The following is a 20,995-nucleotide window of genomic DNA, read 5'->3' as shown; positions in this document are numbered from 1 at the left end:
ACCTTCTTAGTCTGGCTTGGCTTGAATGTAATGCGCTTAAATCCATATGACACTGATTTTAGCACTGAAGTTGAATGTGCCAGGAACAGCCATACAGCTACTGAGTCCTACAGAGCAACACAGCCAAATGCAAACTGAATTTAAACCAACCACTACCTCTTAAAAAAAAAGTGTTTTTTTTTCTGAAGAGACAATCTAGATCATAGAAGGGGTTCAAAGCACTTTTTTAAACATACCAAGCAGCCAGATACATAACAGGCAAGAAAACAACACTTTTACATATACCATACCTGATATTAACCAATTTTTCTATCATTATCACAAAAAGCATTCAATTCCATTCCAACCAGGACCTCAATAAGCACTGCAGAATTCTGTCTGCTTGAAATTTCCACTGTTAACTAGGCTGCTAATTCAGGAACTGGTTGTCTTTGTATTGGAGATGAATATTAAAAAGTCAGGGTATTTCACAATTTAAGGACTAGTTGCCTACTTTTGCTTCCTGATGCAATCTGTAAAAACTCTCTGGAAAGGATTCAAAGAGCAGAAACACAACATTTCCTACACAAACCGACACCTGGGGTAAGTAGGCTACACCATGAAGTTGCCACAAAAGAGCTTTCTTTAAGAGTACCTTGAAATACATTAAACTAAGCAACAGTGTTTAAGTGAGCACCAAGTCTTTGCAGAACTTCCTGATTTCCACAGGATTTCTGCACTAGAAACTGCAGGCAACATATGTCGCCAATAATAACTCCAACACTGGCTAGCAGAGAAGAAAATTCCTTTCAAATAGATGGGCTCAGATCTGCCCACCGCTCCGGTGTTCCTGTATTACAGATTTATTTTAGGCTCTACTTCCTAAAGCAACTGCAGATCTCTCAGATAGGGATCAAAGTGCATATGGCATAAAACATATCCAGACTAAGCCTACGTGTTCAGGAACATGCAGCTTAATAAAGCTCCTTCACTACCAGAGAGCTTCACTGTGGTTTAAAACATACTCCTGCTGAAACAACCCTGAACTTCACCTTTTCATTAAAGTGCTTTCCATTGGAAACAGAACTACTGTGCTCTAACCTCTACTAACCTATCCTGTATTTCTGTTTATTCTGTGTACAGGAGACAGACTCGGAGAGACACACGTGTACGTATATAAATGAGCCTCTATTTAACACAACTTCCTTGGTGTTGCACCTAAAACACTTCTTCAAGCCTTCTGCTGGTATCTTGAAGCCAACTTTATTTAAGGAACAATTGACTGGAATTTCTGCCTCGCTACTCAGGAGGTAACCTTGTCAGACAACCGTGTGTATTTAATCACACTGGCATCTGAAAAAAGATTAACTGCAGGCAAATGAAACCGAAAACAAAACATCTCTAAAGCACCCACAGGAATACAAATACCAACAGAGTGTACAATACCGATATTCCCCTGAGCTCGTGCAACCTAGACTGGAAATTCAAAGTAATTCAATTTATGAAATCAATCTTAAAGCACAAAATTCATACACTAAAAAGGCAAAGTGTGCTAGGCTGTAGGATAAAACCTCTGTGAGAATCAGAACTGGTCCTTGTGCTCCCTTTACTATAAATTCAACAATGCTGATTAAAGACCACAAATGTGTAATGTCCAAGTTATTTTAAGTGCTTTAGATGTGCTGAGCAGTAAATAATATGGGATTACAAATAATGAAGAAGCCAGCCACTGCCAAAGAGAACACCTGCAAATATATAAAAGCAGATAAAAGGCATCAACTACAAGTTTTCAGAAGTATATTAACACATCAAATGAAGGGCAGGGAATGAGTAAATCAAACATGAAGCCTGCTGGAGAAATAATCTGTGCACAGCAAAAATTAACCTGTATGTGAATTCCAGAGTACTCATCAGTTACAAACCTGTTCTTCCCTCTGTGTCAAGTACCTGCAGTCTTCCTGCTACTGTATGAATACAATACATGTCTGTGCTGCCTTTCCATGACTCCGTATGACTACTTTAGAAACTTTAAAAAGGTCAATAAAAATACACCGTGGAGTGAATACTGCAAATCCTACAGGTGAAAGAATTCCTTTGTATTCTCCAAAGGACTTCCTTCTTTAAACAAGGTTTTTCCTCCTTTTTTCACTAATCCAGTCTGTTCCATATTTGAAACAGACACAGGTGGAATGTTAGTTCAAGGATTCTGTAGCCCCAACAGCTTGTCTCTGGCAGCGTGATGCTTCCTAGGGTTATCACACACCTCACCATAAGGGCAGCTCACAAACAGCATTACAGGGGGACTGAATGAAGGCAAGAAGCTACTTTTAAACTCCTTTATGTAGCTGTTTGAAAGGAAAACACCTTTACAGGGGTACCCAAACCTGAACCCACCCTGTTTTCAAAAATTCTGCTCACAGAAAAGTTATTTTTTTCATGAAAATAATACCCATTTAGGCTTTTCCTATAGCTCCGTGCCTCAGCAACCACCCAGATCTGCCTGGATGTTGTTTTACAACAGAACGAGCTCTGTTAAAAGGTTCTCTGGCAAGAAAGTGAGGTTTTAATACTGGAGTTTTTAAACACTGTTTAAAATCACAAGAACCAAAAAGATCACAGCGAGTCATAAACATGGACACATTGACAGAGCTTTGTTTTATAGAAATAAAACCATAATTAACATTGGGCTACAGCCAAGAGGAAATCCTCAAGGGAAAGTGAAATGTTAACTAAGCTGTGGCAGGATGCAGTTGTTTTCCCTCAAAATAACCCTATAGTCATTTGGATGGCAGGAATTGTTTTCCTTGAAGTTGTTTGGTCTGTGATGAATACCAGAGCATGTGACTAGAATACAGGCAACCCAAAATATCAGAACCTGATGTTGATGAAAAAGGAAAAAATTAGGTAGAAAAGAGATTGTTTATTAAAGTCACTAGTTAATCTGCTAATAATAGAAAAGAAACAAGCTATGGGGGTGGGGGATGTAAAAGGGAGGGTTTTATATATTTATATTTGTAAGTCAACTGTAACCCTTAACATCTGAAGTCTTCATTTCCTGAAAGGCATTCCAGTTCACGTGGTGGAGCTCCATGATTTAGGGAAGCTCCCATTTGCCTTTCAGCACTGAGATCAACCTTGTGTGGAAATGGAGGGCAGCTTGCTCAGGATCACTTGGCCGTCCCCAGAACCTGGCTGTTAGAGGGCCGAGCACAGGGTTTTAGGTTTTCGCATGAGCATCCTAACGGAGCTCAAAGCTGACCTGGTTTCAAATCCATTCTGATTAAAGTTCCAAGTAAGGAAAACACATCACTTGCACTCTCTGCTTCACAGCAATTACATGCTATGAATGACACAGGAGTTGCCACCAAGACAACAGCACAGGAATGTAAAAGGAGCAGATGATGTTCAGAAGTCCTGAATTTCAACCTAAAATCTCCAGAGGAAAGCTTACATTATGTTTTGCTGTTTCTATTCTCAGCTGGAGGATGGCTGGTTGGAACCCTGCCAGGCTCTAACTACCTAATGGGAACAAGAAAGCATCAAGCCCACCCCTCAGCATTTGGAGGAAGGATCTGGTGCTGTCTGGGATCCAAACCCCTCTCTTTTAATCATCCCTATTTGCAAAACCTTTTCTCGTTTCTTATTCCCCTTGTATCAAAGTTGCAAGAGTTAAAAGTGTTAGCAAGAATTATGCATACGTAATTTAGATAACAATTAAATCTAAATCCAAACCACTACGCTGGCTTTCTGCGTGTCTTCCTAAATAACTCACCACTGGTTTGGTAGCAAGCTCCTACAGCCAGGAAGGACAACATTTATCACATTATCCACACACCACCCCTTTTTTGACAGAAAAAGGAATTCCTCTGAGCATTATGTATCTTCAACACATGTGTCCCAGCATCTGCTTCCCATCAATAGCTTTTAAGTTCTGTATTCAAAGAACCTAGAGAACTTCTGGGGATGGGTGACAACTTGAATAACAAGACTGCAACCTGGCCTCTACTTCTAAACTAATACAGAATAAATATAGAACCCAAAAGGGACTGCTGCTCCTTTGTGAACAGCTAACTAGTGCTGTACAGCAGAGTTAAAATCCACTTCTTCGCTTTCAGGATGCATGACTGCCATCTGACAGCTATGCAACACTTGCACAGGAACAGAATCCATGTTTCCTTATTTGGGGTATTGCTTGAATAACAGGGAATCATAAAAATGATTGCCAAAGCATGTCATACCCATGCCGAAGACAAAACATCAGTGACAACTACTTAGTTCATGTGTTGTAAGATCTTAGATGAGCACTTAACCTGTGCCTTATGGCACCGCCTTTAATTACACAATCATGTTTTGCATGCAAATACTGTAGAAGGAAAATAATTGTTGTTGGATGAAATATGGCTGGGGATTAAAGAAGACCCCTGGCTACAGGATTCTGGTCTCCCTTACTGTAGAGGCTGGAAATACATAGCCAACAGGACAGGGACTTGGCGCAGGAAAAAATAAGGTTTAACAGCACAACACTGAACTGCAAGCCAAGGCCTGTGTCCCTGGAAATCTACTCAGTACTCTTCTCATCTTTCAGCTGTCCCAGGCGGGACATGATTTGTTGATGTCTGAAGTCTGTGTAGATTTGCACAAAGACCAACAGGACACTGCTGTACACCTGCTGGGTGCTGTGGATGTTAAATCAGGTCTCCTGCACTGTGAATAGGGAAGCTGATAGGATCAGTTTAAATGCCATTCTTTGCTTGCTCTCTCTGTGTAAGATAAGCACATGACCCCACTCTGCCCCTCTGGGGAACAGTCAGGAGTAAAGATGGGCATAACATGTAAAGGCTCAAAGGTTTGCTCCTAGCTTCCAGCTGCAGACTGGACAATCATCCTTCAAAATGGTCCCAGGTATGGCTTTTAGATTCGTACCTATGTGCAAAACTGCACATAAGCAAAAATACACGAGGCCTAACTCATGCCCTCAATAACTTGATCTAAATTTTAGTATCAGAACCATGTTCTAAACTGCCTTCTGTTGGTTTTGCTTTAGGATCTACAAATCCTTCTAATTAACATTTCTGCAAGACGCACAAGACTGTCATTTTAAGGACTGGATGGTTACCATTAATAAGCAGTTCTCTGATCGCACAGATGTTACTTCGAAGAAATCCTTCCTCCGTTACCATCTATTCACCAGAGGAACTGCTGTAGCTTTTAAATGCCATTTTCAACATCTGACAGACTCAGAACAGTAAGCTCTCCTCTGCAAGGTGTTAAGATTATTTGAGCAGCATTAACAATGCATTGCTATATACAAACAGTCTGACAAGCACCAATGTAATCATCCAAAAATCAGCCTACTGGAAGAGGCTCCACCAAACCCCCACTTTTGTGATCTCTCCACTACAATTCAGAAATTGGAATTGTCAGTCTCAAGGGTAAAGTTTTAAATATGGATGAAATACGTTTCAGGTAAAAGGATTAGAGATCACATATGGCAGACTGACCAAGGACAAACCTATTTAAACACTTCTCCTGAAGCACGTTATTACAATAGATATTCTCAGCCATTAAAATATTTGACCACAGTAGGGAACATGAGACTATTTTTAAACAGATATTACAGGAAGTTTTAATTACTTCAAAACATCAAAGAGAAAAATGATGGAAGAGAACAAATCCCACTTTGAGAAAAACATGGTGAAAAAGTCAATATTTAGCCATGACAAAGACGAAACAGAAACTTGGAGACAAAAATCAGATGAAGAATTCCAAAGAGCACTGCAAGACCAGAATTATTTTGAGAAGCCTGTGGTCATGATATAGAGCAAAGCTCCCAGAAACTTTTATTTCAATACCTCCCCCTAAGCCGTTTTCTCCTTTTTTTCCCCCCATTTTTATCACCTGATGCTTGTCTACAGCAGTACTCTGATTAGAAAAACTCCTAGATGCCTAAAAGCTTGTCTTTGGAACATGGCTGAAGTTAGAATGACTTCTCCCACCCAGCCTGAATATTAACATCTTTAACCAATCCAGCTGTATGAGAATCCTGTATAAGCCCAGGGTACTACCCGTGCTTGAGACCTGAAGTATGGAAGAGAACCATTTCTTCATCAAAGGCAACAAACAGAAGACAGAGCAACAGCAACAGCCTGAATTCATGCAATCCTTAAACCCCATCTGGTGCCAAGAGATATGGGTTGCAGAAAAGAAACAGATGCATTCTGCCTGAACAAGAACAAAGACCAAGCAAGGGTACCAGAAGACAAGACAATAAAGGTTAGCCAAAAGGCCACAAACTCTCCAAGGGTTGAATTCAAAGGAAGTGCTAAGTAACAGTGGAAGAGCTGACAAAATAAATACGGATCAACCATCTAAGGACCCAGCACATTACTGACCAGGTATTGTTGCAAGCCTTTCTTATGTTCACTTGGACTATGGAATTCTGTGTGTCAGGTTCCATGTGTTCTGTTGTCCTCAAGACAAGTTAACACTCTTTCAGAGTGTATGACATAAATATAAGATTTCTATCTTTAATGTATAACCACAGAGTCAGACAACATTCAGTAATCTGTACAAAGCATGTTATAAAACTATTTTCATACCTGGACCAAGCAGCGGGGACCGGTTCGGCTGGGCACTTGACTGGTGCGATGGCTGAGGTTCAACCATGTTGGTGTTGATAATGGTGCTAGTGGTGGTGGTATTGGTTGTGGTACTGCTCTGAATTATAGGATTATTTCTATCCCACATGTTTACAGTCTTGTTGTTGTTGTAATTTGGGTCGCCCCAAGCTGAGGTACCATCATCGATTTCCATCTTGCGGCGAATGGACGGTGGAGATGGCTCTTCCCAGCCAGTTGCCTCACAGTTCTCTTTTTGTTTGGCTGGCACTGGCCCACCAACCCACCCTGACCCCGTCTGTTTGACAGAAGCAGCTCCTCCCCAGTTACTTACATTGTTGTCCTGGGGTTTATTAGCCCAGTTTTGTTGGGGGCTTGGCTTTAAAGATTCCCCCCAACTTGTACCTGTATTAGCCTTGCTGTTTGTGCCATTTCCCCACCCACTGGTCCCAGACCTTGTGGAATCATTCCAACCAGACCCTGATCTATTGTCAGAATCCCATCCAGATCCATTCTTCTTCCCATCACCCAAGTGTCCAGGAACAGATGATGAATCTGTCCAATCTCCACCTCCTGAAGTCCAGCTTGGATTTGATTTCTGTCCATCTCCCCAGTTTTGAGATTTGGGTTTCTGAGGCTCACCCCAGGTAGGTGATTTGTCCTCCTGATTTGCGGTCCCACTCCAAGCGTGGCCGCTTTTGGCAGCAGCAGCATTATTAACAGTAGTAGAGCTTGCTGACTCCCCCCATCCCCCCGGGCCATTTGGTGCTTTGTTGTTATTGTCTCCCCAACCTGTATTTGTTGGAACAGCTGCCGGTGGAGAGTTGACCCACCCAGATACTGAAGAGGTATTTGTACTGTTCATGATGGACCCATCATTCTTCCCCCCTGAGTTTGAAGATTGAGTAGCTGCACAACCCCAGGCCTCTGTTCCATTGTCATTCTTTCGTTCAGACCTTGGGGACTCTTCAAATTCCCAGGCAGTGTTTTGCTTTACAGGGGTCTGTCCCCACCCTGTATTGGACAGGACCCTGGGGTCAAGGTCATTTCTTGGCAACTGAACTTGCCCTTGGTCTATCATCCCTTTGTCTCTCCTCCTGCCCTCTCCAGCCCCCTCCCTTCCAGTACTGCCTTCATTTTGACTCCCACCGCTGTCATTACTTCCTTCACTAGCTGTGGTGCCAGATGCTGCAGCTTTGGCCCAAGAGTTTATTTGTTCATTGCCCTGCTGCATGGCAGGATTCGGACTGGTAACACTAGAGCTATCCCACCCTGTTGATCCTTTCCCGTTGACGTCGCTATTGGAATGCTGGTTTGGGGGCTTGCCCCATTCCCCGTTCACACCGTTACTGGTGTTCCGGTTGGGGTGGCCCCACGCTCCAGAATGCATACTACCAACACCGCTGTTGCCACCACCCCTGCCCCACGCTAGTACCCCAGGACCAGAAGGAGGTCCCGAATCCCACGCGCTCGCTCCATTTCCCTCCTTTTGCACAGCACTGCTGGATCCATTTTGTTTAGCACTTAATGCTGAGTTCACAGTGTCTCCATTCCCCTGACTGAACCCAGAATTGCTGTTTCCTGTGGCAGGATTAGCTGGGGACATCCCCCACACTGAACTGCCCATTCCTTCACCACTGCCCCCGCTGACTTGAGAAACTGATGTTCCGTTAGCACCAGGAAGGCCTTGCAGGTGGGGCGGGATGATGGCCCCCATACCAACAGCCATCCCCCAGTTCGGCAGTCCATTTGTCTGCATTGCATTGATAGGGTTTGGTGAAGAGTTCATGGGGTTAGTGTTATTTGGTCCATCAGTGTTAAGGTTCTGAGGTTGTACGCTGAAAGACACATTCTGAGAAGTGGACGTTTGTGGTTCTGTGCTCTCTTGCGGCAGCAAGTTTCCCCAAGCACCTAAGGTGCCTGTTGGGTTCCCATTCTGGTTGCCCATGTTCTGACCTATGGCACTGACTGGACTGCAAATACTGGAAGGGTTGCCTGCTCCCACAGTTCCTTCATGTCCAAGTACAGGCCAGGCAGCTGGATTGGCATTAGGGTTAAGGTTAAGATTAATGCCAGCATTCGAGTTGGAAGCACCCCAACAGTTCTGACTTCTACCATCTCCCATCATGTTGTCCATCTTTCCATCCCCAGCGCTGGCAGAGCAGTGAGCTAGGCCAGAGCTGGAGCCCGCAGCCACCCCCCACACTCTGGCCGAGCTGCCGTTACCGTTTGCTCCACCAGCTCCAAGGGCACTCTGGTTAGAAGTGCTTTGGACGAGTGCTCCGTTGGCGCCATTATTGCCATTAGTTTTCTTTGTATGTCCAGTGAAGTTGCCTTGGGCACTCCCTGTAGCCATGCTACTGTTCTCTGAGCCACAGTTGGAGGCAGAGTCAGTGTCTGTAGTACATTCTGAGGCAGACTCAGTCTCAGCTCCGGTAATGGAAGGCCACGCTTCCTTGTCAGTCCTGTCTATTATCACTTTATCCCAGCTGCAGTTGCCTTCACTCCTGAAAGCGGGCTGCTGTCCCCAGTGGGAATTCTCATAATGGTCTCCCAATCCACTGTGGCTGAGATCTGAAAGGATCCAACAAGGTTAAGAGTTAAAAATGGGTCTGCTCTTCAAGCACAGCAAAAGCCCTCGATTAAGCACTATTTTACGTTGTTAGCTACAACACTGCTAAAATTTAGAGTACGTTCTCTAACATAGTACAGACATTTTCCTCGCTACAATAAAGCACAATGCTCGTATTTAGCTTCTTTTTAATCTGGCAAAACTCTCAATTAGAATAATGGAACAATTCAGTTTTAGAACAGAGCTACGGGAAGTGTTTTCTACCCCTTAGTATACTAGTAAAAGTAATAAGCAAGCCATAAATAACAGCAGCAAACACTATGAAAAATCTAAAAGCAAAGCTAAAAAGCAAATTGGAAAAAACACAGGAGAGTATCTAGCAAACTCATCACTTATTCTGACTCAAGTCTCATTCTTCAGAGAAACACAAAGAAAGAGCATTAACAAAAACTGCACGTTTGCCTGCCATTAGATAGAACAAACATCACGTTTAACACACTACACTCATGCTGCATATAGGTTTTTCACTCTTCCTGTAAATAAAGGAACAAACAGACAGGCACCTTGTCTATTCAGTTCAATTACACATTTAAACACCTCTACTGTAACTTCCATTTCAGTAGAGAACTTGGGTGTTTCTAAGTAACAGCGAGTTTTGTCAAGAAACATGTCTTAAAGGGTTACTATGCAGCTTTTGCACTTGCGCACACAGCCCAATTTTCCCCCAAACCCAATGGACATCAGTGTTATGTCACACAGGTACTCAGGATACAGTATTTTCAGAGCACTGCCCACATCCTCAGAGACACTAATCCAAAAAATGAAACAAAAGCTATTGAGCATCTCATTGCCTGGTGGGGCACGCCACGTTAAACTGGAAAATACAACACTTCTCATGCTGAAAACTCAAGCTTAGTTCAAGGTCTTGCATTTACTTTCCATCCTGATTACTTTCTACAAGATTTCTAGTACAGATTACTCCTTCTAGTTTCTTTTGATGGGAATTTGAGAGCAAGTAATTCAGCCTGACCTTAGGGATATGTACTACACGCGATCTGCGGAACAGCTCCTCTTAACTGGTTGTCTAAATAAGGGAGAAAGCTGCATATCCCTAAGTTACAAATTCTGGATGTCAATTATTTTTATTTGCAGAAACAGGACTTTGATTTTTTATTATTTGAATGAGAAGGATATTGTGTGGGGAAGATGGATGCAACAAATCTCCCAAATCAGCTGTTACCCGTGGATGCCTAACATGCATTAATTTCAGTGACAAATATTTGGGTGTGATGAGCTCCTCTAACTGCCTCCAATTAGAGCTGTTCTAATACTGCAGAAAAACTGTTCCAAGAACAAAAAAGCAGCTTTCTCTCTTTGATGACGTCTTATTCACATATTTCACCTGTAGCTTTTCAAGAAAGGGGGGTGATTACTTGGTTGGCTTATGAAGATTTATCGAGATGAAGAAACCAGGACAGACGGCATCTTTCTTTATTTCATGTTGGGTTTTGCTTTACTTCTTTTTATTATTTAAGTCAGTTAAAGCAGAAGTATGAATGTTAGAGAAAGGAAGAGAAAGGAGTCTTAGCTCCTCACCTGTCTTCTCATGATGCCAGGAAAAGCCGAGCTTTTCACAGAAAGAGCTAAATAATTGACATGTGTATGACAAGTCCAAATGATTTGTCATTGAAAAGGAGCCACTTGGATTTCCCTGCATTCTCTCCCCTACATGCAATGGCTAGAAAGGAAAATACATCACATTATTCCCAGATAAAGCCAACTGGTTACATCAGAGAGCTAAGGAAGAAGGTTGAAAAGTTACCCGATAATCTGGGTTTGTTACACAGGTGTTGAATAGAGAGCAGAATCCCAGGTAAGATGTGACAGGGGAAGGAAAGCCTATGAAATTGCTTTAAAAGGATCAACAGGGTCAGAAAAATGAGCCAGTAGGAATAAACAAAGAAAAAAGCAGCAGTCCAGGCCAGAAGGTAAGAAGTTGAGGCAACCAAAGAATCAGATAAGAGGAGCTATGCGAAGCTTTTTAACTTAGCGCTGTGGGTGGTGAGATTCAGCACCGATTGTGTTTCAGACACAACAGGAAGATTTAACAGTGCCTTGAAACACACTGTTCGAATGAAAAAGGTCTTGTCAAAGCCCAAACCCAGGCTACATGTGTGAGTGCCTGGGAGAACAATGGTGCTGCCCGAGGCAAGTGTGAGTGTCTCTGCAGGGCAGGTCTGTGGAGAAGGATCAAGAGCCCAGCGCAAGATGTCTCAATACTCCCAAGAATGACACCAACACTGACCAGAAGAGATGAAAGGCAGCAGCTTGTTTAATCTTTGCCTTTCCCTTTTCCTCTCCCCCAGAGCTGGTGGTTAAAGCATGGCTCAAGTGTGAAAGCAGAGACAAAAAGTAATGGAAAGGGGTGGGAATGGAAGAGGAAGGTGACAGAACAGCTCTAGACAGATTGCAGAAAGCAGGGAGCAAAAGGGTTCTTTAAATAAGACAGGATTTTGAAGGGCAGTCAGAGAAACAAGGCGGCTTGAAAAAAACAGTGAGGGGGAAGAAGTATAAAACCCAAGAGATGTCCATGTCCATATTAAAAATAGAAAATGGCCAAGTGCCTCAGTCTGGATAAGCACATCTACTCCAGACAGTGTCACACCAAGTATGTTTGGCTTGGAAGCCACACACACGCAGCCCAAACCCCTTTGCTTTTCAAGGGTTTGCAACTCCATAGTTATTCCTCTTTATGTATCATCAGCACAGCTCCTCTTACCAAGGTTCAGATTATGGCCTCAACATTAACCACTGATAACCTCTAAGGAATTACTTGGATAGGGATTACAGTAATTCCGTGTGCAGCGGTGTACCCATGCTCTGCCTCCACTGCTCTGGAGTCACCGGGACCATGCTGGGACCTTTCCTAGGCCAGAGATGCAAAAATCAGAGCAAAACCAGAGACCTGCAATAGCTGGTTCTAACACCAAAGGCTGCTGCTACAAAGCTTGTAAGAAACAGGGTGGAAAAAAGAGTTCACAAAGTAAACAGAAAGCTGCAAAAGCTGTGACTTTGCTGCCAAAACAACTTAACAGTTTGAGTACAGAATGGATCCTGAAGAGAGTAATTTTTATGTTCTTGTCTCTAGAAGCAAATAACCAACAGACATTTTCCCACTTTCTCTAGACTAAAAGGACTTAATTCCCATAAACTAAATAACTAGTAGCACAGTGTTACACTTAATCCAGAGGGGCTTTAAACATCTGGGGAAAAGAATGAAAGCAAAGTACTTTACATGATGAAATCCTGAATTTCTTTGGTTGGGGTTGGGTTTTTTTGAACACACAGATTTCCTCCAACTTTCCAGGAAACCAACTCCATATAGAAATTGCCAATATTTTCCTGTATTTTCAAAGCTGTTGAGACTGAAATGGGAACCCATGGGACAGTAAAAAAATTCTTCAGAATTACTTCCTCTTTCTTTATGCAAAGATCAGAACTAAAAGCACTGCAGTCCCCCAAAACCATTTCTATCCTCTCCCTCTGTCAACTGAGCAAAGATTTAAGCACAGCACAAGGAACAGGAACCACAGGTGTTGTGTGTTAGCAAATCCTAGTGCTGCTACCCCATAAAATGAAACGGGCTTTTAAATGAGTCGGTGGTGGCAGGAGGAGATTGCTGTTGTCCCTGCACACTGTTCCCAACATACTCAACCAACTTCAACTTAGTGCTTACTAGAGACAGAAAACATTTCAGGCTGTGTTTGAAAATGAAGATGAGTAATTAGTTGCAAAAGCAGTTTCATGTTTACACAGATTCCAAATGTAAAGTATGAGTGAAATGAGAAAAGCTGTTGCATGCATTTCTTAGAAAAGCAAAATACATGCAACTGACCCAAAACATCAATCCTTGTGATGATGTCATTTACAATAATATTTCTTTAAATTTTTATCCAGACAAGTTAAAGTAACTGTATCTTCATAACTTCCCTTACAGCAATTAGTTCAAATGCTGTGCAGTAAAACGATGCATCCTCAAGTGTAATATATCCAGAAGCAATGTATGAGAGGGTGTGGAATGGCAAAGCCTGGGATAAACTTTTAATAAGATCCACACTATTAATAAGTTTTGCTCATCCAATTTTAAATCTGCTCTAACAGTGATTCCCTCTCTTAGTACCAGTTTTGGTTTTCAGTCCATGTTAGCCAGCATAACAACAACCTGCCTCATTGACTCGTCCAGTCCTGCCCAAAGGACAGATTACAGGCAAGGTTTCTCTTCTCTGTGACATGCAGAATAGAGTAAAATCCCAAGGGCCGGTGACAGCCCTCCTGGGGATTTTACTTGTCACACAAAGGTTAGCCATTCTGAGCAGGAAGTGAGAAAAAAGGGCAAATGACTTTCTCCCCTCCCCAAAAAGAAACAGTTTTCAATTCAACATGAGCAGACCGTTAAAAGGCTATACATGAATTTTTCTAAATCTAAATTCAATAGGAATTGCCAGAAACATTTTAAGTGCCCGATGAAATGCAGCCTGATTTCACAAAAGAAAAGATGACACAAGCATTTACTCCGAAGAAAAAAATACAGGAAAGGAGAAAATCTGGGAACTGCAGTGCTGATGTTTCGGGTTCTCTGCCACATCCAGCTCTATCCATGCGCTGAGGCAGAAGACAGATCTGAAAACTGCCATCTCTCTGAAGCCACTTAGAGAGCTCCTCAAAACAAGTCTCATAGATGGGAGGAAACTGAAACCTTGACTAGCATAACATAATGTGGAAAAGACAGGAAAGAGATGGAAGCATAGAATAAAGCAGCTTTATTTATTTTAAAACTAAACCACAGTTAAGTACCCGAGTGGCAAAGCCCGTTATCCTGTTACGACATTAAAATGTAGTTCCTCTCCTCTGATGCCGAAAGCTTTCAAAACGCATTAACAAGCCAAACCCAAACAAGTTTTCATTATCAGCAGACTCCACTAAACGCCACCTCTCCACAACAAAAAGCAGTCGAAAACCACCAAACAATTGCATTTTTTTCCTGCTCAGTGCAACGTATCTTTAGCAAGCAGCTCGCTGCGAAGACGCCATTTTATCAAACCTGAAACGCAGCCAAGAGCTGCGGACGCTGTGCTGCTGCTCTCCGCTGAAATGTTATGTAAGAAATTGATTTAACAGAACCAGATGCTATTTTCTCAGGGTTAGGGTTACTTTTTCTCTCTCGTCCTTCTTTTTTTTTTTGGCTCTAAAAAAGGGCTGATGGGTAATCAAATACCTGGAGAAAGGAGCCGCCCAACCATCCTAGGAGACGCTACATTGTGTGCAGAGCTGTTTCTACTCCTGCATCTACGCTCTCCAGGGCTCCCGGCTTCAATATGTCGGCTGTGTACAGAGTAAGCCTCATCCTGTAGAGCTGCCAAGAAAATCTCTCTGTGCAAGCGTGCGCCCAGACAACCTGCAAGCTCGGCCGGGCCTCGGCTGCACTGGCTATGGAAATGCCCTCTCCAGGCACAGCCCTCCTCCCCCTTCCCCTCGCTCCGCTCCTTAACTCTGGGTGAAGGTATCAACAGAGTAGGATTTTTAAGCTTTGATTATCTAATTGCAGCTGACACTAAACCGATCTTCCTTCCTCTTTAAATTCTTTCAACTGTCACAAAACATTTTCACTTCAGGACCCAGCTACAATTAGCACCCTAGCTGCTTTTCTCCCGCTTTTGAAAGTCAGCCAAGAGAAGAACTGCCGACCGCCTGCCCCGACAGCAGCTCCTGCCATAGCCCTCCTCCCTGCCCCGACAGCAGCTCCTGCCATAGCCCTCCTCCCTGCCCCAGCTCCTGCCATAGCCCTCCTCGCTGCCCCAGCTCCTGCCATAGCCCTCCTCCCTGCCCCAGCTCCTGCCATAGCCCTCCTCCCAGCCCCAGCTCCTGCCATAGCCCTCCTCCCTGCCCCGACAGCAGCTCCTGCCATAGCCCTCCTCCCTGCCCCAGCTCCTGCCATAGCCCTCCTCCCTGCCCCAGCTCCTGCCATAGCCCTCCTCCCTGCCCCAGCTCCTGCCATAGCCCTCCTCCCTGCCCTCAGCAGCTCCTGCCATAGCCCTCCTCCCTGCCCCGATCCTGCCATAGCCCTCCTCCCTGCCCCACAGCAGCTCCTGCCATAGCCCTCCTCCCTGCCCCAGCTCCTGCCATAGCCCTCCTCCCTGCCCCGACAGCAGCTCCTGCCATAGCCCTCCTCCCTGCCCTCCTGCCATAGCCCTCCTCCCTGCCCTCACAGCAGCTCCTGCCATAGCCCTCCTCCCTGCCCTCACAGCAGCTCCTGCCATAGCCCTCCTCCCTGCCCCAGCTCCTGCCATAGCCCTCCTCCCTGCCCCAGCTCCTGCCATAGTCCTCCTCCCTGCCCCAGCTCCTGCCATAGCCCTCCTCCCTGCCCTCACAGCAGCTCCTGCCATAGCCCTCCTCCCTGCCCCGACAGCAGCTCCTGCCATAGCCCTCCTCCCTGCCCCGACAGCAGCTCCTGCCATAGCCCTCCTCCCTGCCCCAGCTCCTGCCATAGCCCTCCTCCCTGCCCCGACAGCAGCTCCTGCCATAGCCCTCCTCCCTGCCCCAGCTCCTGCCATAGCCCTCCTCCCTGCCCTCACAGTAGCTCCTGCCATAGCCCTCCTCCCTGCCCCGACAGCAGCTCCTGCCATAGCCCTCCTCCCTGCCCCGACAGCAGCTCCTGCCATAGCCCTCCTCCCTGCCCTCAGCTCCTGCCATAGCCCTCCTCCCTGCCCCGACAGCAGCTCCTGCCATAGCCCTCCTCCCTGCCCTCACAGCAGCTCCTGCCATAGTCCTCTCCTGCCTGCCCTCACAACAGCTCCTTCTTCCTGCCCGGCATTTTCCTCCCTGACAGCAGCTCCTGCCCGACACCAACAGCTCCTGCCCGACACCAACAGCTCCTGCCCGACACCAACAGCTCCTGCCCGCCGTCCTCCTCCTGCCCCACCGCCAGCTCCCACCCCAGCAGCAGACCAAGCCCCAGATGTACACTGGCGTGTCGCCAAGCCCTTAATGACTTCCCAGCCTCTATCACAGATCTAAGCGGCAAACACGAGACCGTGTTAATCAAAGGCACCGTTGTTTATAAACGCCCTCATAGTGCAGCATGGATCAGGGACTCCTGCCTCCTGCAGCATGGATCAGGGACTCCTGCCTCCTGCAGAAGTGGGGACCGACCATCTTTTATCAACTGCGGCGCACTGGTTTGCTTTAAGACACATGAACACACAAAGTGTGGACAGAAGGGGGAGCAGCTTAATGTTTTGGGGACCTAAATAGCATCACAAGAACACACAGAGAGGATTTTTATCAATACATACACATATTTTGTGTTAATTAAAACACACGCAAATCCAAGAGGATAATTTACACATAAGCTTTCAGTATGACCAATACACTCCCCTACAGTTATTTCCCCTTCTCACTTCCTTTGTCTTCCTCCTCCTATCTGCCCCAAATACATATTAATTACCCAGTAAATGGAGCACGTTTTCAATCTGCTGTGGCTTGGAGCAACCTGCTCTAGTGGAAGGTGTCTTTGCTCATGGTAGGGGGTTGGAATTAGAAGAGCTTTAAGGTCCCTTCCAACCCAAACCATTCCATGATTCTATGATTCCTTGGTGCAGTTTGTACCTCCTGCCCTGGGTCACACACCACTGATGTCTCTTTAAAGGGTTGGCTGCATTCTCAGGATTGCTGCCACTTCGCTACCAAAGTACAATTGCTGCTGCTATTCTTGGCTCAAGAACTGTTCCAATGAAATACCCCTGAAAATAGCTGGTTTCCTTCTGAAGACATTTATTCTCTGTTTCTGTGCAATAGTATCTGAATGCTGGTTGGGTTCAACCTCATTTTAAAAACACAAGATGAATGAAAATCTAACCTGCTTGGGTTAGTTTCCATTCAGAAAACTATTTCAAATGCAACCAGAAACTCTGGAGAGTCAATTTTGCAGTAACTTTACATTGACAATACCATTGTGGCTTATTACATTCCTTCAATACCAGCTATACATGACTGAAATTCCCATTAACTAAAAAGATATGCTGAAACCGGAAGAGAACGTATCATATAATCCCATGTTCCCTGTATTTTCTTTTATCAATAACATAAACTTCCTGTAATTAACTTCCATGCAGAGGCAGGTACTTACACAGGGCAGCTCTTCAAGGGGGTGTTTTTTACCAGTCAGGAGACCACAGGAAGGCAATGCAAGACCCCGCAGCAGTTTGGGGGGACATAAAGCACAGCTCTCACTGCAGCCTGCGCTGGCAGAGAGCATCTGCTCCCTTCCACGAGCCCCATCTTGTAGCAACCTTGACAGGGCACGTGTCTGAGAAATCAGAACTTCTTACAGATATCTGCACAGTGGAAAAGGGGATTTGAGAGGTCACGCAGAACACTCACCTGATCCAAGGAACCATTCCTCATACATACTAGGTGACATCTACCCAACCCACCAAGGAAGAAGCCCTCCAGCAACAGAGACTGCACATTGCCAAGTGCTCTATCTCACTTCTTCAGATAGCTTTCATACTGGCACGTTTTTCCTAATGTCTAACCTTAATCTTCCTTGTTGAAATTTAAGTCCATTATTTCTTATCCGAGCCATCACAGGCATACAGAACAGATCACTTCTTCCCTGCAGCAGTCATTTAGGTATTCCTGCATTTATAACTCCAGTCCTCCTCTGACTTAGGAGCTCCAATTCCTTCACACCTTGCAAGGCTTGTTTCTGTTGCATTCCTCTGCACTTCTCCCAGCTGCTTCACCTCCTTCTGAAGGCACAGTACCACCCCCAAACTGAACTCAATATTCAGAGGCCTTATCAGAAGTGCCTCATGGAAAGCGGCGCTGTTTGCATCCCTCAGTATGTCTGTCTTCTTTTCAACAGCGTGACACTATTAATCTATTTACCCTGTGACCAACTCCAGATCCGTATCTGCAGCGTGATACTCACATATCCATGTCTGTGTACAGAGCTGGTCTGGCCAAAAGAAAGAACGTTTCCCTTCTATTTCTTATTCCATTACACATTTTTGTCACTGCTGTCATTTACAGCCAAAACACTGATGCAGACACTGAAGAATATAAATCTGCATTCTCACTGAAACGTTCTCATCCTGCCAGGAAGGACTGAGAGCTGCTCCCTGCCTACATCCTCCTGAGCAGTTATGACACTTCTCACAATAGCTTTGTCTTATACTTCCCACTTATTTGCACCACCACACAGAAAGTCTGCTGAGGTGCTATTGCAGGCAGGGCAAAGTTGACTTCTAGGGCATGATCTCCCTTCTGATTTCGCCTGTTCCACCCCTGACAGGGAACTTGATTGGCATAACATCCTCTCCACAAACCCATGCTGGCTCTGTCCTTCTCTTGCAAAGCTCTGAGTGCACAAAACTAGCTGCTTTGGTTATTATTTCTAGTATCATTCTGGCAGATTACTCTGATCTGCAATCCCTCCGTTTCTTCATTCTCACCTTCCAATATGGGTTGGTTGATTTTCTCACACTCTGAAGGAATGTCAGTGGGCCAGAGTGCTACAACCCATCCTCTGTGCAGTCCACTACAAACTTCAGCACTTCCAGACACTTGGAAACATTTTATTTCCTTACATACTCTAACTCACTGTAGCCTTAGTTCTATGTCTATCATTAGTTTATGTATGCAGGGAAAACTCATTTAAAGTATCACTGATGCCATCTATCAATGGTTCTCCCTGCTGACCACCAGACCACTTCCACTGGTCTTCCTTTTACTACTAAGACATTTATGGAAACATTATATTTTCGTTCACTGTTTTTTGTTGGGTGTTGGGTTTTGGGTCCCGTCCCCCCCACTCAACAGCTGTTTCCTGAGCTGTACCAATTCAGCTTTCCAAGAACTTTCACATGACATTACTCCCTTTCTGCTCTTCCCAAGGACAAAACTCTGATTTCCTGGTCACTTTGACCTTAAGTTTCTATTTTTGACTTCACCACCACCAGAGACAGGTCCTGCTACTCAGCCTCTTCACATGGTTTGCCAGAAAACTACCATCTGCACAGTGCAACAACTTGCCAAACTCTGTCTCCCAACCTTTTTTCCCCACAGACACCCTGGCAGTTCATCTCTCTGGCTCACAGCAGAGCACAGCCATCTACAGTAAAGCTGGGCGTAGGATGCAGGTTTGTGATTCTAAAGCAACATTCTAAAGCAACATTCTTTTGCACAGCCCCAACTCTTTGGAAGTGAGGACAGCAGAACTCTAAAGGCATCTCAGCTATTTAGCCTTTACAGATGCCTGTTTTTCTTTCTCCCAGTAAAAAAATTCTAATCTCTGACATATAAATTCAAAGCAGCAGATTTATTTTTCACGTTTGGCTGCCTGATGTCAGATAACATATACAATGCAGAAAAATTCATTCTAAAGATTAGTTTACTGATGAGGTTTTACCATCATTTTTCATTCATAATGCCTGTATTTGTGCTACACAGAGCTTGCTACTTCTCCATCTATATTCAAAGCACTATATGGAATTCCTCAACATTTACATGGGAGACAAAACCCTTTTGTGGCTGAGCCTCACTTCCCACAGACTTTCTCATTATTGCATTTCAGAGTATGCTCATCACCCCAGAGCACATCCAGGCAGTACTGCCTAGATCCCATCTCCATGTTAACTGCTACATTTTTGTCCTTGTACAATGGTTTTTAACTTCCTTTTGTCTAAACATACACCTGTCACCAGTGACTTTTGGGAAGAGTGCCTGATCTCCAGGGACATGGGGTACCATGCTAACAATGCTAAAAACAAAGCCCATAGGAACAAAACGAGAAGAAAGCAGTACAGTCCCTGCTCATGCAACCTCTGGCAGTACCTTGAGCATCCCTTTACAACACTAACTTCATGAGACAAGATGTAATCAAAACAAATTCTAGTAATTTTTGTGCTTTCTTATACAAATGGCATAACATCAGATCTGATCCCATTAGTAGGAGAACTTTTACTCAGTCACATTGCAGAAGCTTTGTGTACAGTGATGAGTTGTACAGTGAACTGCTCGTGGCTAACACCTAGTCAAGTGATGCAAAAACAGGAAGCTGTTATGAGTTTTAATACAGATAATAAGCACTATGTTTGCTATATACAGTTACCTTCCACAGTAGTATAAATAGCTGATTTTTGTGTTCACAAGGGAGTATCACCCTGCTAGTTCCTTCACCTGAGATCAAAAGCTACAACACAGCACATGTTCTAGGCATTATGTAGTACACTTTAAAAAAGTGTATTTGCTATACAGAGTGTGAAATTACATACATACAAAGTTTGCAAGCAAGAGGAATAAATCTACTGTCTAATCCCTGATCTCTACTTTATAGCATTTAGTAGTTTAACTATTCCATATAAAAAACTCTATTTACGGAAGATCCACAATAAATCAATTTCTAAAGTTTCCTGGTTTAATTTTGTAACTTTCCAACTAGAAGCAAAAACCACAGCAATGTTCAGCCAGCAAAGATATTCTGCTAATGGAATTACAGAATATGGGCCCAAAGAGATAAAATTCAGCAGACCATTTCCATAAAGGCAGATTTCACATACTTTATTTGTCAAGAAATCCACCCATTTGCCATGCTGTTAGGAAATCAAGCTAAATCTTATTTCAAGCTGCTGAAATGAGACTTGGTTCATACACTTCAGAACTACTTTTGCATACATGGGCCTTACCTAGCATCAGCACAGTGTACAACGAGCTAAACTGGGCCATCGTTCAAACATGCTTTTAGCATGAAGGTCACTACTCCAAT

At 44.2% G+C, this 20,995-nt stretch overlaps 1 protein-coding gene across 12 annotated transcripts in view; it reads right to left on the bottom strand.

Annotated features, from left to right (window-relative positions):
• The window catches only part of TNRC6C (trinucleotide repeat containing adaptor 6C), a 322,096-nt gene that overhangs the window by 31,495 nt on the left and 269,606 nt on the right, over positions 1–20,995 (bottom strand). For 11 of the 12 annotated variants that reach the window (XM_062639898.1, XM_062639893.1, XM_062639902.1 and 8 more), the window contains one exon: positions 6,579–9,170. In XM_062639898.1, coding sequence (XP_062495882.1) covers positions 6,579–9,170 — 2,592 coding nt within the window. Of the gene's footprint in view, positions 1–6,578; positions 9,171–14,443; positions 14,919–20,995 lie in introns of those variants that run through there. The other variant, XM_062639904.1, reaches the window with a different exon arrangement.

Source organism: Pezoporus occidentalis, unplaced genomic scaffold, assembly GCF_034315485.1.
Source record: "Pezoporus occidentalis ecotype Australia unplaced genomic scaffold, CSIRO_AGI_Poc_V1 ctg62, whole genome shotgun sequence".
In the NCBI taxonomy this organism is placed as follows: Eukaryota; Metazoa; Chordata; class Aves; order Psittaciformes; family Psittacidae; genus Pezoporus; species Pezoporus occidentalis.
Note: the sequence above shows the minus strand (reverse complement) of the source record. Positions and strands in the feature narration are given on the sequence as shown.